The 17,980-nt window shown below is 52.4% G+C and overlaps 1 protein-coding gene across 8 annotated transcripts in view; it reads left to right on the top strand.

Annotated features, from left to right (window-relative positions):
- Positions 1-4,394: 4,394 nt before the first annotated feature.
- The window catches only part of CHD5 (chromodomain helicase DNA binding protein 5), a 161,500-nt gene continuing 147,914 nt past the window's right edge, over positions 4,395-17,980 (top strand). For all 8 annotated transcript variants that reach the window (XR_011359376.1, XM_069948884.1, XM_069948883.1 and 5 more), the window contains exon 1: positions 4,395-4,639. Coding sequence is in view for 7 of the 8 variants with exons in the window: in XM_069948884.1 (XP_069804985.1) it covers positions 4,576-4,639 (64 nt within the window). In the remaining variant the exon portion in view is untranslated. The remainder of the gene's footprint in view (positions 4,640-17,980) is intronic.

Below are 17,980 nucleotides of genomic sequence, written 5' to 3'. Positions count from 1 at the left end.
CGCAGCTCTCATAGCAACCAATAACAGCTTTCATAGCAACCAATCGCAGCTCTCATAGCTACCAATTACAACTCCCATGGAAACCAATGACAGATCAATTTCAACCAATCACAGCCCAGCTTTCATTTAATTAGAGCTTTATGAGAAGTGAAAGCTGACGTGTGATTGGTTGCTATGGGCAACCGAGAGTCTTAGTATACGACGGTGCCATAATTCTCCCCCAAAGTCCTTTCTGGTAAATAGAGAATGGTTTATGTGGTGTTTATCTGGGTGTTTTTTCCGGTATCACTTTTGGCCTAAAACCATTAGGCCAAACGCTAGAAGTTAGTAAGGAAATACGCCATGCGCAGCATGCTGCAGCCTCTCTGTGGAGTTGCGGTGTGTACGAGGGGTGGCCGGGTTACCTCCCTCCTATGGACCACATTCAAATAATACTACAGAAAACCTCACGTACCATAACGAACTAAACAGACCAAAAAAGCAGTGAGATGAGCGTGAACAGGAAAGAAGCCAAGCGCTACGTTCACACCTACATAATCTGCTGCGGTTTTTGCTATGCATAGACCTGGATGGGTCCGTCCTCCATTATTGCAGATTCCGTACATTCCTCTACGTGTGACTGTATCCTGTGGGAAGCTTTGGCTGTCAGGCATGATGGGAGTTGTAGTTTAGTAATAGCTGGAGGGGCCGCAGGTTCCTCATCTCTGACGTAAATGTTGATCTGGTGGCGTCTCCATCGGCTTCTCGCCAGGGACCACCTCAATGTCTGGGGGCCCAGTTCCTGGCTACCGTTATAACTATAATTCCTCTGAAAGGCAGCAGTATATGAGAATGAATCGTCCATCGCTGTATGGATGGAGCCTGGGGTTCGGGCAGCATGACAGTGATGACAGGTTCCCTTTAAGCCACTAGGGGGACAAGGACTGACGTGAGTGATGCCAATCTCTGTACAGCGCTGCAGATCACGTCAGCGCCATATAAATAAATCTAAGGGCCCTATTACACACACAGATCTCTGACCAATTTATCTGACAGATTTTCAAAGCCAAAGCCAGGAACAGACTGTAACCAGGGAACAGGCCATAAAGGAAAGACTGAGATTTCTCCTCTTCTCAAATCCATGTCTGCCGACCCCAGCACTCCAGGATCGGACCACCGTGTTATGTGATCGTACTAGGAGTATACAGGCACCCACTGGTATAGACTATGACTGCAGCTGGTGCTATACTAGTTGTGTAATGTGAATAGTGGAGTATGGCTGCAGTTAAACTCATTAGGGTCTTTGTGGTCCCTTTTGTCCTTGGTGGCTCTTCATCCTGTGCAGGACCATGTGGTTGTAGTGATGCAGGGTGACAGGTTACAGCTGGCACTGACAACAACAAACCTGGCTTGGTACCCTGCACACCCAGACACTCAGCATTACATCCTGCACATCCATGTGTCCAGCTTAGCATCCTTCACACCCATACACTTGGCATTACATCCTGCACACCCAGGCACTTGGCATCCTGCATACCCATGCATCCGGCTTGGCATCCTGCACATCCATGCATCCGGCTTGGCACCCTGCACCCCATGCATCCAGCTTGGCATCCTGCACACCCATGCACCCGCTTGGCATCATGCACACCCATACATCCAGCTTGGCATCCTGCACACACATGCATCCAGCTTGGCATCCTGCACCCCATGCATCTGGCCAGGCACCTTGCACACCCATGCATCCGGCTGGGCACCCTGCACACCCATGCACCCGACTTGGCATCCTGCACACCCATACATCCGTCTTGGCGTCCTGCACACCCATGCACCCAGCTTGGCATCCTGCTCCCCATGCATCAGGCTTGGCACCCTGCACCCCATGCATCCGACTTGGCATCCTGCACACCCATGCACCTGGCTTGGCATCCTGCACACCCATGCACCTGGCTTGGCATCCTGCACCTCATGCATCCGGCTTGGCATCCTGCACACCCATACATCCGGCTTGGCATCCTGCACACCCATGCACTCGGCTTGGCATCCTGCACACCCATGCACCCAGCTTTGCATCCTGTTCCCCATGCATCAGGCTTGGCACCCTGCACCCCATGCATCAGGCTTGGCACCCTGCACCCCATGCATCCAATTTGGCATCCTGCACACCCATGCACCCGGCTTGGCATCCTGCACCCCATGCATCCGGCTTGGCATCCTGCACCCCATGCATCTGGCCGGGCACCTTGCACACCCATGCATCTGGCTGGGCACCCTGCACACCCATGCATACAGCTTGGCATAGTGCAACCCATGCATCTGGCATCTGGCTTGGCATCCTGCACCCCATGCATCCAGCTTGGCATCCTTCACCCCATACATCCGGCTTGGCATCCTGCACCCCATGCATCTGGCTTGGCATCCTGCACCCCATGCATCCGGCTTGGCATCCTGCACCCCATGCATCTGGCTTGGCATTCTGCACACCCATGCACTCAGCTTGGCATCCTGCACCCCGTGCATCCGGCTTGGCATCCTGCACCCCATGCATCCGGCTTGGCATCCTGCACCCCATGCATCCGGCTTGGCATCCTGCACCCCATGCATCCGGCTTGGCATCCTGCACCCCATGCATCCGGCTTGGCATTCTGCACCCCATGCATCCGGCTTGGCATCCTGCACCCCATGCATCCGGCTTGGCATCCTGCACCCCATGCATCCGGCTTGGCATCCTGCACCCCATGCATCCGGCTTGGCATCCTGCACCCCATGCATCCGGCTTGGCATCCTGCACCCCATGCATCCGGCTTGGCATCCTGCACCCCATGCATCCGGCTGGGCATCCTGCACCCCATGCATCCGGCTGGGCATCCTGCACCCCATGCATCCGGCTGGGCATACTGCACCCCATGCATCCGGCTTGGCATCCTGCACCCCATGCATCCGGCTTGGCATCCTGCACCCCATGCATCCGGCTGGGCACACTGCGCCCCATGCATCCGGCTGGGCACCCTGCACCCCATGCATCCGGCTTGGCATCCTGCACCCCATGCATCCGGCTTGGCATCCTGCACCCCATGCATCCGGCTGGGCACCCTGCACCCCATGCATCCGGCTTGGCACCCTGCACCCCATGCATCCGGCTTGGCATCCTGCACCCCATGCATCCGGCTGGGCATCCTGCACCCTATGCATCCGGCTGGGCACCCTGCACCCCATGCATCCGGCTTGGCATCCTGCACCCCATGCATCCGGCTTGGCATCCTACTGGGCACCCTGCACCCCATGCATCCGGCTTGGCATCCTGCACCCTATGCATCCGGCTGGGCACCCTGCACCCCATGCATCCGGCTTGGCATCCTGCACCCCATGCATCCGGCTTGGCATCCTGCTGGGCACCCTGCACCCCATGCATCCGGCTTGGCATCCTGCACCCCATGCATCCGGCTGGGCACCCAGCACCCCATGCATCTGGCTTGGCATCCTGCACCCCATGCATCCGGCTTGGCATCCTGCACCCCATGCATCCGGCTTGGCATCCTGCACCCCATGCATCCGGCTTGGCATCCTGCACCCCATGCATCCGGCTGGGCACCCAGCACCCCATGCATCCGGCTTGGCATCCTGCACCCCATGCATCCGGCTGGGCACCCAGCACCCCATGCATCCGGCTTGGCATCCTGCACCCCATGCATCCGGCTTGGCATCCTGCACCCCATGCATCCGGCTGGGCACCCAGCACCCCATGCATCCGGCTGGGCACCCAGCACCCCATGCATCCGGCTTGGCATCCTGCACCCCAAGCATCCGGCTGGGCACCCAGCACCCCATGCATCCGGCTTGGCATCCTGCACCCCATGCATCCGGCTTGGCATCCTGCACCCCATGCATCCGGCTGGGCACCCAGCACCCCATGCATCCGGCTGGGCACCCAGCACCCCATGCATCCGGCTAGGCATCCTGCACCCCATGCATCCGGCTTGGCATCCAGCACCCCATGCATCCGGCTTGGCATCCTGCACCCCATGCATCCGGCTAGGCATCTTGCACCCCATGCATCCGGCTTGGCATCCAGCACCCCATGCATCCGGCTAGGCATCCTGCACCCCATGCATCCGGCTAGGCATCCTGCACCCCATGCATCCGGCTAGGCATCCTGCACCCCGTGCCCTGGCTGCAGATTATTCACCTTAGCATAATCCATTGCATCTATTGTCCTGATCTTCCATTGTCCCTGCCCTCAGCCCCTCCTGATACACTAACTAGTCCTGAACTTGGTCACCTCTGGCATCACTACTAACTAGTTGTGCCAAAATTATGGGATGTGGTTGCCTGAGCAACCAGACTGGACGTCACACTCTGGGCATGTGTATTCCAGTTCTGTCTCTTTCTCTCTCTCCTTTATTTTCAGGCAGAGGGAGAAGCAGAGAAGGGACATTATTCCCCTAAATAAAGGAAATTAGCAGCCATCTCCCCGGCGGCGGCAGCGGCAGACCCCCCTCCCCCCCCCGCCCGGCAGCTCATGGGTTAATCGCCGGGGTGCAAAGAAAGGGATCGCGATTGCAAAATAAAACTGCAGTCAGTCAGGGGGAGGGGGCGATGAGGGGGCCGCGGGGGAGCGAGGAGGATCCGATGGACGAGCTGGAGAATGAAGACATGTCAGGTAACGGCACCGGGCACCGGGGGAAGCATGCGGGGAGCGGGGAGCGGGCGCCACACACCGGACCATTGTGCTGCAGGGGAAAGTTTTGCGCGGAGGGAGAATCCGAGGGCGCGGAAGGAAAAAGAATCCCGGAGAGTTGGGCAGAGCGGGCAGTCACCGGGGGGCAGGGGCTCGGTGCCCACATTATACTGAGACAGCAACAGACTGGGCAAGATGGCTGGCATCTGCTTTGTGTTAGTGCAGCCCCAGGTCTGGGCATGTCAGTGACTAGTGGCAGCCTGTGCAGCCTGTCACCTTAGCTGCCACCCTCACCCATGTGCCCCCATGGCTGCTGGATGTAGTGCTTCATCCTCCTCCTCATCATCATCATCATCACCATCATCAGTGACTAGTGGCAGCCTGGTGCAGCCTGCCACCCTTACCCATGTGCCCCTAGAGCTGCTGGATATAATGCTTCATCCTCCTCCTCATCATCATCATCACCATCCTCATCATCAGTGACTAGTGGCAGCCTAGTGCAGCCTGTCACCTCAGCTGCCACCCTCACCCATGTGCCCCCATGGCTGCTGGATATAATGACCATCCTCCTCATCAGTGCATTGTTATAGCCGGGGTGATCTGCGACATCTTTGGTCCTGTATACAATGTGCTGCATCACTTCTCGCACCCCCTGGGAGGCCATGCTGCAGGTGCAGGCTATCCACTTTGTGTAATAAGAATATCCTGCGCCGGGGGCTGTATCCTGCCTGTGTATCCCCTCCATGTGCCGTGTCAGGGACTGCTTTACATCTCACACTGGATGGAGTTGAATTGGAGTTGTGGTCCCTTTAAGTTTTACAGCAAAGGGTTAAAGTTTCGGGCCTGTTATGGTGTTTATTAAGTTTATTACTGATGACTTCTCATCTAACCCCATAAAAATGACCCTGAAGAAACTGTATGAGAAACTCGCCGGGGGCTGTGTTCCTGCCACCTTCCCCCCCCCCCCCCCCCCCCCCCCCGGCTATTGTCAGTACGACATTGAGATTCTATTGTGACGTCACGGTTCTGTGAGGTGAGGGGGGGGGGGGGGGTGCGGTCACGTAACGTCTGGCTGAGATTTCTGCAAGTTTTTGAAGTCATGAAGTCATCTTCTTCTGTCACATTGATGGTAGTTTCTTTAATGTTTGGTTTTATCTGCCTCCGGGAAAGCTGGGTGACTATCTGTACAGCTTCTCTATGGCTTCTATAGGAGCCGCTGTCAGAATATGGGGCCAGTGATGCAACACATGGGGGGTGCGGACTCGGCTTCCCTAGACTTCTTTATAGTATATAGATGTGTGATAAATGCCCCACGTCTGGAGAAGGAGGTCCTCCGACCCCGGAACAGGGACAGGTGAGGCCATAAATGTATGATAAATTTCTCACCTCTGGAGAAGGAAGTCCTCCGACCCCCGAACAGGGACAGGTGAGGCCATAAATGGGGTTCCCGAACCTATATGGGGAATGAGGTCCTCCGACCCTGGTACTCTTGTTTTCCGTATCTGTGCTCATACTTTGCTGTGTCTAGATTAATTTTCTGCTGGTGGCCACCTCACCAGGCAGGATGGTGGTCGGGGGCACCTCACCAGGCAGGATGGTGGTCGGGGGCACCTCACCAGGCAGGATGGTGGTCGGGGGCACCTCTGGCAGGATGGTGGTCGGGGGCACCTCACCAGGCAGGATGGTGGTCAGGGGCACCTCACCAGGCAGGATGGTGGTCAGGGGCACCTCAGGCAGGATGGTGGTCGGGGGCACCTCAGGCAGGATGGTGGTCGGGGGCACCTCAGGCAGGATGGTGGTCGGGGGCACCTCACCAGGCAGAATAGTGGTCGGGGGCACCTCACCAGGCAGGATGGTAGTCGGGGGCACCTCACCAGGCAGGATGGTGGTTGGGGGCATAGGTATTGGACTCAGCATCTATCAGGTGTACAGAACTGCCACTGTATACTGTGCGCGGGACGCTGCAGGCTGTCACTGTATTCTGTGCATGGGACACTGCAGGCTGTCACTGTATACTGTGCATGGGACGCTGCAGGCCGTCACTGTATACTGTGCATGGGACGCTGCAGGCAGTCACTATACTGTGCATGGGACGCTGCAGGCAGTCACTGTATACTATGCGCAGGATGCTTCAGGCAGTCACTGTATACTGTGCATGGGATGCTGCAGGCAGTCACTATACTGTGTGCAGGATGCTGCAGGCAGTCACTGTATACTATGAGCAGGACTCTTCAGGCAGTCACTGTATACTGTGCATGGGACACTGCAGGCAGTCACTATACTATGTGCAGGGCGCTGCAGGCAGTCACTGTATACTGTGCAGGGCGCTGCAGGGAATCACTATACTGTGCATGGGATGCTGCAGGCAGTCACTGTATACCGTGCGCAGGATGCTGCAGGCAGTCACTGTCTACTATGCGCAGGACGTTGCAGGCAGTCACTGTATAGTATGTGCAGGATGTTGCAGGCTGTGACTGTATACTGTGCATGGGATGCTGCAGGCAGTCACTGTATACTATGCGCAGGATCCTGCAGGCTGTGACTGTATACTGTGCACAGGATGCTGCAGGCAGTCACTGTATACTATGCGCAGGATGTTGCAGGCAGTCACTGTATACTATGTGCAGGATGTTGCAGGCAGTCACTGTATACTATGTGCAGGATGTTGCAGGCTGTGACTGTATACTGTGCATGGGATGCTGCAGGCAGTCACTGTATACTATGTGCAGGACGTTGCAGGCTGTGACTGTATACTGTGCATGGGATGCTGCAGGCAGTCACTGTATACTATGCGCAGGATCCTGCAGGCTGTGTCTGTATACTGTGCACAGGATGCTGCAGGCAGTCACTGTATACTATGAGCAGGATGCTGCAGGCAGTCACTGTATACTATGCGCAGGATGCTGCAGGCTGTGACTGTATACTGTGCATGGGACGTTGCAGGCATTCACTGTATACTATGTGCAGGATGCTGCAGGCAGTCACTGTATACTGTGCATGGGACCCTGCAGGCAGTCACTATACTATGTGCAGGACGCTTCAGGCAGTCTGTATACTGTGCCTGGGACGCTGCAGGCAGTCACTATACTATGCGCAGGACGCTTCAGGCAGTCACTGTATACTGTGCCTGGGTCGCTGCAGGCAGTCACTATATTATGCGCAGGACGCTTCAGGCAGTCACTGTATACTGTGCATGGGACGCTGCAGGCAGTCACTATACTATGTGCAGGGCGCTGCAGGCAATCACTATACTGTGCATGGGATGCTGCAGGCAGTCACTATACTGTGCATGGGACGCTGCAGGCAGTCACTATACTGTGCATGGGACGCTGTAGGCAGTCACTATACTGTGCATGGGACGCTGCAGGCAGTCACTATACTGTGCATGGGACGCTGCAGGCAGTCACTATACTGTGCATGGGACGCTGTAGGCAGTCACTATACTGTGCATGGGACGCTGCAGGCAGTCACTATACTGTGCATGGGATGCTGCAGGCAGTCACTGTATACTATGCGCAGGATGCTGCAGGCTGTCACTGTATACTATGCATGGGACGCTACAGGCAGTCACTATACTGTGCATGGGACGCTGCAGGCAGTCACTATACTGTGCATGGGATGCTGCAGGCAGTCACTATACTATGCGCAGGATGCTGCTGGCTGTCACTGTATACTATGCGCAGGATGCTGCAAGCTCTGACTGTATACTGTGCATGGGACGCTGCTGGTTGTGACTGTGAATGAAGGAGGCGTGGCATGAGATGGCGGAGGCGTAGTGTGTATAAAGGAGGCGTGGCATGAGATGGTGGAGGCGTGGTGTGTATAAAGGAGGCGTGGCATGAGATGGCGGAGGCGTAGTGTGTATAAAGGAGGCGTGGCATGAGATGGTGGAGGCGTGGTGTGTATAAAGGAGGCGTGGCATGAGATGGTGGAGGCGTAGTGTGTATAAAGGAGGCGTGGCATGAGATGGTGGAGGCGTGGTGTGTATAAAGGAGGCGTGGCATGAGATGGTGGAGGCGTAGTGTGTATAAAGGAGGCGTGGCATGAGATGGTGGAGGCGTGGTGTGTATAAAGGAGGCGTGGCATGAGATGATCGAGGCGTAGTGTGTATAAAGGAAGCGTGGCATGAGATGGTGGAGGCGTGGTGTGTATAAAGGAGGCGTGGTGTGTATAAAGGAGGCGTGACATGAGATGGTGAAGGCGTGGTTTGTATAAAGGAGGCGTGGCATAAGATGGCGGAGGCGTGGTGTGTATAAAGGAGGCGTGGCATAAGATGGTGGAGGCGTGGTGTGTATAAAGGAGGCGTGGCATGAGATGGTGGATGCGTGGTGTGTATAAAGGAGGCGTGGCATGAGATTGCGGAGGCGTGGTGTGTATAAAGGAGGCGTGGCATGAGATGGTGAAGGCGTGGTGTGTATAAAGGAGGCGTGGCATGAGATTGCGGAGGCGTGGTGTGTATAAAGGAGGCGTGGCATCCTATTTTCAGCAATTTAAGGGTCAATAGTATTGTACATCGTCACTGTCTCGTAGCTGTACGTTGGTGCGGCTCCTGGATAGGCGGCCCACAATGCACTGGGCCTTTTGAGGGGCCCATCCTCTCCAACCTGGCTGAGAGGGGAGAGATTTTTCTCGAGATCGGAGTATGGATACGGCATCATTTATGGCGCAGTCTTATAGTAAGAGTCTCTTTGTTGCCCATAGCAACCTGCCACAGCTCCCATAACAACCAATCACAGAGCAGCTTTCATTTTACCACAGCAGTTTGAGAAATGAAAGATGTGATTGGTTACTTTGGGCTTCTCCCAGATGAACCTCCCCTTTAAGTAGAGGCTGTATGATCTGCCTTATGTCCTATGACCTGTATGTCTTATATCTGTTTCTGGGAAAGCTGGGTGATAACCAGTGTGGAGCTTCGCAGCTTTTCCTCCCGGGTGGCTTGGGGACCAGTATGGCCGCCGTCACAGATTTAAATCTCCATTTTTTTTCTTTTTTGCTAAATGTCCTCTATGTATCACCTGTATCTGAGGCTCACCTGTATGTATATGTATCACCTGTATCTGAGGCTCACCTGTATGTATATGTATCACCTGTATCTGAGACTCACCTGTATGTATATGTGTCACCTGTATCTGAGGTTCACCTGTATGTATATGTATCACCTGTATCTGAGGCTCACCTGTATGTATATGTATCCCCTGTATCTGAGACTCACCTGTATGTATATGTATCACCTGTATCTGAGACTCACCTGTATGTATATGTATCACCTGTATCTAAGGCTCACCTATAGATCTCTCCTGTATGTACAGTATACTGTATGTATCACCTGTATCTGAGGCTCACCGGTATGTATATGTATCACCTGTATCTGAGGCTCACCTGTATGTACAGTATATGTATCCCCTGTATCTGAGGCTCACCTGTATGTATATGTATCCCCTGTATCTGAGACTCACCTGTATGTATATGTATCACCTGTATCAGAGGCTCACCTGTATGTATATGTATCCCCTGTATCTGAGGCTCACCTGTATGTATATGTATTACCTGTATCTGAGGCTCACCTGTATGTATATGTATCACCTGTATCTGAGGCTCACCTGTATGTATATGTATCACCTGTATCTGAGGCTCACCTGTATGTATATGTATCACCTGTATCTGAGACTCACCTGTATGTATATGTATCACCTGTATCTGAGGTTCACCTGTATGTATATGTATCACCTGTATCTGAGACTCACCTGTATGTATATGTATCACCTGTATCTGAGGTTCACCTGTATGTATATGTATCACCTGTATCTGAGGTTCACCTGTATGTATATGTATCACCTGTATCTGAGACTCACCTGTATGTATATGTATCACCTGTATCTGAGACTCACCTGTATGTATATGTATCACCTGTATCTGAGGCTCACCTGTATGTATATGTATCCCCTGTATCTGAGACTCACCTCTATGTATATGTATCCCCTGTATCTGAGACTCACCTGTATGTATATGTATCACCTGTATCTGAGGCTCACCTGTATGTATATGTATCCCCTGTATCTGAGACTCACCTGTATGTATATGTATCCCCTGTATCTGAGGCTCACCTGTATGTATATGTATCACCTGTATCTGAGACTCACCTGTATGTATATGTATCACCTGTATCTGAGGCTCACCTGTATGTATATGTATCCCCTGTATCTGAGGCTCACCTGTATGTACAGTATATGTATCCCCTGTATCTGAGGCTCACCTGTATGTACAGTATATGTATCCCCTGTATCTGAGGCTCACCTGTATGTATATGTATCACCTGTATCTGAGGCTCACCTGTATGTATATGTATCACCTGTATCTGAGGCTCACCTGTATGTATATGTATCACCTGTATCTGAGGCTCACCAGTATGTATATGTATCACCTGTATCTGAGGCTCACCTGTATGTATATGTATCCACTGTATCTGAGGCTCACCTGTATGTATATGTATCCACTGTATCTGAGGCTCACCTGTAGATCTCTCCTGTATGTACAGTATACTGCATGTATCACCTGTATCTGAGGCTCATCGGTATGTATATGTATCACCTGTATCTGAGGCTCACCGGTATGTATATGTATCACCTGTATCAGAGGCTCACCTGTATGTACAGTATATGTATCCCCTGTATCTGAGGCTCACCTGTATCTATATGTATCCCCTGTATCTGAGGCTCACCTGTATGTTTATGTATCACCAAAGAGAAGATGGAGACCGCACTTCCAAAGAAGAATTCACACTTTATTCACACCAGTGTGAATAAAGTGTGAATTCTTCTTTGGAAGTGCGGTCTCCATCTTCTCTTTGGATATTCTATACGAACCTGGGTCCGGTTTGGTGAGACGTGCACCCGCACATATATGTTTTTCTAGTGCTGCTGAACATTTTTTCAATTTTATGTATCACCTGTATCAGAGGCTCACCTGTATGTACATGTATCCCCTGTATCTGAGGCTCACCTGTAGATCTCTCCTGCATGTACTGTATACTGTATGTATCACCTGTATCTGAGGCTCACCTGTATGTATATGTATCCCCTGTATCTGAGGCTCACCTGTATGTATATGTATTACCTGTATCTGAGGCTCACCTGTATGTATATGTATTACCTGTATCTGAGGCTCACCTGTATGTATATGTATCCCCTGTATCTGAGGCTCACCTGTATGTATATGTATTACCTGTATCTGAGGCTCACCTGTATGTATATGTATCCCCTGTATCTGAGGCTCACCTGTATGTATATGTATCCCCTGTATCTGAGGCTCACCTGTATGTATATGTATCACCTGTATCTGAGGCTCACCTGTATGTATATGTATCACCTGTATCTGAGACTCACCTGTATGTATATGTATCACCTGTATCTGAGGCTCACCTGTATGTATATATATTACCTGTATCTGAGGCTCACCTGTATGTATATTTATTACCTGTATCTGAGGCTCACCTGTAGATCTCTCCTGTATGTATCACCTGTATGTATATGTATTACCTGTATCTGAGGCTCACCTGTAGATCTCTCCTGTATGTATCACCTGTATGTATATGTTTCACCTGTATCTGAGGCCCATGTCCCTGCAGCCACCAGTGTGCTTAGGATTAGGAGTCTTGGTGGTCTGTGATGTAGAGGAGGTGTCTCAGTGATGTCATCGCTAGGGGGTCCCTGATCATTTATGGGGTCTCCTCCTGCCATATATGCTACTAGGGTATATAAAGATATTAATAGGGGTTTCCCCCAATCAGATCAGGAGTCCTGTGAAAACATTCATTGATTTGGGGAAATTTTTGGCAACTATTGGCGCCTCTATGGCCGGGGTCACACTACGTTTTTACAAAAAATTATAGGAAAAAGGATGTTTTTGTGTGCATTCATTTTTCCATTGACTTCTATAATAAAAAAAACGGATCAAAACGCATCCATGAAAAAAACTGATTGCAAAAATGTAGTGTGAACCCAGCCTATAACCTGTACGCTGTGTTCGCTGCGTTGTTTTTTTTCCGGCTGTTGTTGGGTGTCGTAGCTGGAAGGTTCTCCGTGCCGACTGACAGATCTGTATTTCAGACCAAGCTGTAGGTCACCGACTATTTGTTGTTTTAACTTATCTCATTGTCGTCCATACGGCGGCCATGACACCTGCAGTATGAGCGCCGGCGGTCTGATACCTCTGTATGGCTGAATGTCTCCTGTTCTGCACGGCCGCTGCTATCCCTAACCCCCCTCCAGGAATAGAGCGCAGGAAAAAGCCGGCAGCACCTGGGGCCCAGGAGAGACATACTGTGTGTGTATATATATATACTGCTGCCTGCGTGTTTTATGTATAGCATAGAGCCAGTGACCCAGGTGAGGACAGTGAGTTATTACCGGCCGGATGCTGGTGGTGAGGGCCCATGGGGGCCACGGTGCTGCTATAATGGAATAATAATAACTCAATAGTGTGCTATAGTGTGTATATAGATATCGGCTCAGTCCTATGCTCCAGTAAATGGGACCGATGAGAGTGTTCATATCGGTGACGGTCCGGGCCCCAACCAGTATCATAGACATCTTGGAGTTGATGGAACCTATGCGGCCCCCTGTGTAATCCTCAGGACTTCTTATGGAGTCAGTAAAAGCCTGACACATGTTCTCCGCTGTGAAGGTCAGGACTCACTTAGGATGTCAGGAGACTGGTGAGGTAGTGTCCCTTCTCGGTGGCTATTATCCCATTGATCTTCCATTATTTGTAGATGCTGATCCATCATGGTACTTTATGCCAGTGCTGAGAGGAACCCGAACTGCTGCACCTACTTCTCATCTATAGGGGCAGCTTTGTGCATAGACACTTGTACAACGTCCACTAGGGGCAGCATCCCCAGTATCAGGAGGGGCAGTATGTATCCCCAGTATCAGGAGGAGCAGTATGTATCCCCAGTATCAGGAGGAGCAGTATGTATCCCCAGTATCAGGAGGGGCAGTATGTATCCCCAGTATCAGGAGGGGCAGTATGTATCCCCAGTATCAGGCAGTATGTATCCCCAGTATCAGGAGGGGCAGTATGTATCCCCAGTATCAGGAGGGGCAGTATGTATCCCCAGTATCAGGAGGAGCAGTATGTATCCCCAGTGTCAGGAGGGGCAGTATGTATCCCCAGTATCAGGAGGGGCAGTATGTATCCCCAGTGTCAGGAGGGGCAGTATGTATCCCCAGTATCAGGAGGGTCAGTATGTATCCCCAGTATCAGGCAGTATGTATCCCCAGTATCAGGAGGGGCAGTATGTATCCCCAGTATCAGGCAGTATGTATCCCCAGTATCAGGCAGTATGTATCCCCAGTATCAGGCAGTATGTATCCCCAGTATCAGGAGGGGCAGTATCCCCAGTATCAGGAGGGGCAGTATGTATCCCCAGTATCAGGAGGGGCAGTATGTATCCCCAGTATCAGGAGGGGCAGTATGTATCCCCAGTATCAGGAGGGGCAGTATGTATCCCCAGTATCAGGCAGTATGTATCCCCAGTATCAGGAGGGGCAGTATGTATCCCCAGTATCAGGAGGAGAAGTATGTATCCCCAGTATCAGGAGGGGCAGTATGTATCCCCAGTATCAGGAGGAGCAGTATGTATCCCCAGTATCAGGAGGGGCAGTATCCCCAGTATCAGGCAGTATGTATCCCCAGTATCAGGAGGGGCAGTATCCCCAGTATCAGAAGGGGCAGTATGTATCCCCAGTATCAGGCAGTATGTATCCCCAGTATCAGGAGGGGCAGTATGTATCCCCAGTGTCAGGAGGGGCAGTATGTATCCCCAGTATCAGGCAGTATGTATCCCCAGTATCAGGAGGGGCAGTATGTATCCCCAGTGTCAGGAGGGGCAGTATGTATCCCCAGTATCAGGCAGTATGTATCCCCAGTATCAGGAGGGGCAGTATCCCCAGTATCAGGAGGGGCAGTATGTATCCCCAGTATCAGGAGGGGCAGTATGTATCCCCAGTATCAGGAGGGGCAGTATGTATCCCCAGTATCAGGAGGGGCAGTATGTATCCCCAGTATCAGGAGGAGCAGTATGTATCCCCAGTATCAGGAGGGGCAGTATGTATCCCCAGTATCAGGAGGGGCAGTATGTATCCCCAGTATCAGGCAGTATGTATCCCCAGTATCCGAAGGGGCAGTATGTATCCCCAGTATCAGGAGGGGCAGTATGTATCCCCAGTATCAGGAGGGGCAGTATGTATCCCCAGTATCAGGAGGAGCAGTATGTATCCCCAGTATCAGGAGGGGCAGTATCCCCAGTATCAGGAGGGGCAGTATCCCCAGTATCAGGAGGGGCAGTATGTATCCCCAGTATCAGGAGGGGCAGTATGTATCCCCAGTATCAGGCAGTATGTATCCCCAGTATCAGGAGGGGCAGTATGTATCCCCAGTATCAGGAGGGGCAGTATGTATCCCCAGTATCAGGAGGGGCAGTATGTATCCCCAGTATCAGGAGGGGGGCAGTATGTATCCCCAGTATCAGGAGGGGCAGTATGTATCCCCAGTATCAGGAGGGGCAGTATGTATCCCCAGTATCAGGAGGAGCAGTATGTATCCCCAGTATCAGGAGGGGCAGTATGTATCCCCAGTATCACGAGGGGCAGTATGTATCCCCAGTATCAGGAGGGGCAGTATCCCCAGTATCAGGCAGTATGTATCCCCAGTATCAGGCAGTATGTATCCCCAGTATCAGGCAGTATGTATCCCCAGTATCAGGAGGGGCAGCATGTATCCCCAGTATCAGGAGGGGCAGTATCCCCAGTATCAGGAGGGGCAGTATGTATCCCCAGTATCAGGCAGTATGTATCCCCAGTATCAGGAGGGGGCAGTATGTATCCCCAGTATCAGGAGGGGCAGTATGTATCCCCAGTATCAGGAGGAGCAGTATGTATCCCCAGTATCAGGAGGAGCAGTATGTATCCCCAGTATCAGGAGGGGCAGTATGTATCCCCAGTATCAGGAGGGGCAGTATGTATCCCCAGTATCAGGAGGGGCAGTATCCCCAGTATCAGGAGGGGCAGTATGTATCCCCAGTGTCAGGAGGGGCAGTATCCCCAGTATCAGGAGGGGCAGTATGTATCCCCAGTATCAGGAGGGGCAGTATGTATCCCCAGTATCAGGAGGGGCAGTATGTATCCCCAGTATCAGGAGGGGCAGTATGTATCCCCAGTATCAGGAGGGGCAGTATGTATCCCCAGTATCAGGAGGGGCAGTATGTATCCCCAGTATCAGGAGGAGCAGTATGTATCCCCAGTATCAGGAGGGGCAGTATGTATCCCCAGTATCAGGAGGGGCAGTATGTATCCCCAGTATCAGGAGGGGCAGTATGTATCCCCAGTATCAGGCAGTATGTATCCCCAGTATCAGGCAGTATGTATCCCCAGTATCAGGAGGGGCAGTATGTATCCCCAGTATCAGGAGGGGCAGTATGTATCCCCAGTATCAGGAGGAGCAGTATGTATCCCCAGTATCAGGAGGGGCAGTATGTATCCCCAGTATCAGGAGGGAGTATCCCCAGTATCAGGAGGGGCAGTATGTATCCCCAGTATCAGGGGGGGGCAGTATGTAATCCCCAGTATCAGGAGGGCAGTTATGTATCCACCAGTATCAGGAGGGGCAGTATGTATCCCCAGTATCAGGAGGGAGCAGTATGTATCCCCCAGGATCAGAGGGGGCAGTATGTATCCCCAGGTATCAGGAGGGCAGTATGTATCCCCAGTATCAGGAGGGGGGGGCAGTATGTATCCCCAGTATCGAGGGGCAGTATGTATCCCCAGCTATCAGGAGGGGCGTATGTATCCCCAGTATCAGAGGACAGTATGTATCCCCAGTATCAGCGGTGCAGTATTGTTATCCCCAGTATCAGATTGGGCCGTATGCTATCCCCAGTATCACGGAGGGCAGTAATGTATCCCCAGTATCTAGGAGGAGAGGCAAGTATGTACCCCAGTATCAGGAGGGCAGTATGTATCCCAGTATCAGGAGGGGCAGTATGTAATCCCCAGTAATCAGGAGGGGCAGTATGTATCGTTCCGGTATCAGGAGGGGCAGTATGTATCCCCAGTATCAGGAGGTGCAGTATGTATCTCCCGTATATAGGAGGGGCATGATGTATCACCGGTATCCCGCAGTATGTTATCCCAGTAATCAGGAGGAGCAGTATGTATCCCCAGTATTCAGGAGGGGCAGTATGTATCCCCAGTAATCAGGAGGGGCAGTATGTAGCTCCCAGTATCAGGAGGGGCAGTATCCCACGTATCAGGGAGGGGCAGTTATGTATCCCCAGGATCAGCGAGGGGGCAGGAATGTATCCCAGTATCAGGAGGAGGCAGTATGTATCCCCCAAGTATCAGGAGGGGCAGTATGTTATCCCCAGTATCAGGAGGGCAGTCATTATCCCCAGTATCAGGAGGGAGCAGTATGTATCCCCAAGTATCAGGAAGGGGCAGTATGACTATCCCCAGTATCTAGGAGGGAGCAGTCTGTCCCCAGTCATTCAGGAGGGGCAGTATGTATCCCCAGTATCAGGAGGGGCAGTATGTATCCCCAGTATCAGGAGGGGCAGTATGTATCCCCAGTATCAGGAGGGGCAGTATGTATCCCCAGTATCAGGCAGTATGTATCCCCAGTATCAGGAGGGGCAGTATACCCAGTATCAGGAGGGGCAGTATCCCCAGTATCAGGAGGAGCAGTATCCCCAGTATCAGGAGGGGCAGTATGTATCCCCAGTATCAGGAGGGGCAGTATGTATCCCCAGTATCAGGAGGGGCAGTATGTATCCCCAGTGTCAGGAGGGGCAGTATGTATCCCCAGTATCAGGAGGAGCAGTATGTATCCCCAGTATCAGGAGGAGCAGTATGTATCCCCAGTATCAGGAGGGGCAGTATGTATCCCCAGTATCAGGAGGGGCAGTATGTATCCCCAGTATCAGGAGGGGCAGTATGTATCCCCAGTATCAGGAGGGGCAGTATGTATCCCCAGTATAAGGAGGGGCAGTATGTATCCCCAGTATCAGGGGGAGCAGTATGTATCCCCAGTATCAGGAGGGGCAGTATGTATCCCCAGTATCAGGAGGGGCAGTATGTATCCCCAGTATCAGGAGGGGCAGTATGTATCCCCAGTATCAGGAGGGGCAGTATGTATCCCCAGTATAAGGAGGGGCAGTATGTATCCCCAGTATCAGGCAGTATGTATCCCCAGTATCAGGAGGGGCAGTATGTATCCCCAGTATCAGGCAGTATGTATCCCCAGTATCAGGAGGAGCAGTATGTATCC

This window comes from Dendropsophus ebraccatus, chromosome 12, assembly GCF_027789765.1.
Source record: "Dendropsophus ebraccatus isolate aDenEbr1 chromosome 12, aDenEbr1.pat, whole genome shotgun sequence".
Classification (NCBI taxonomy): domain Eukaryota; kingdom Metazoa; phylum Chordata; class Amphibia; order Anura; family Hylidae; genus Dendropsophus; species Dendropsophus ebraccatus.
This window is presented reverse-complemented; position numbering and strand designations above follow the sequence as displayed.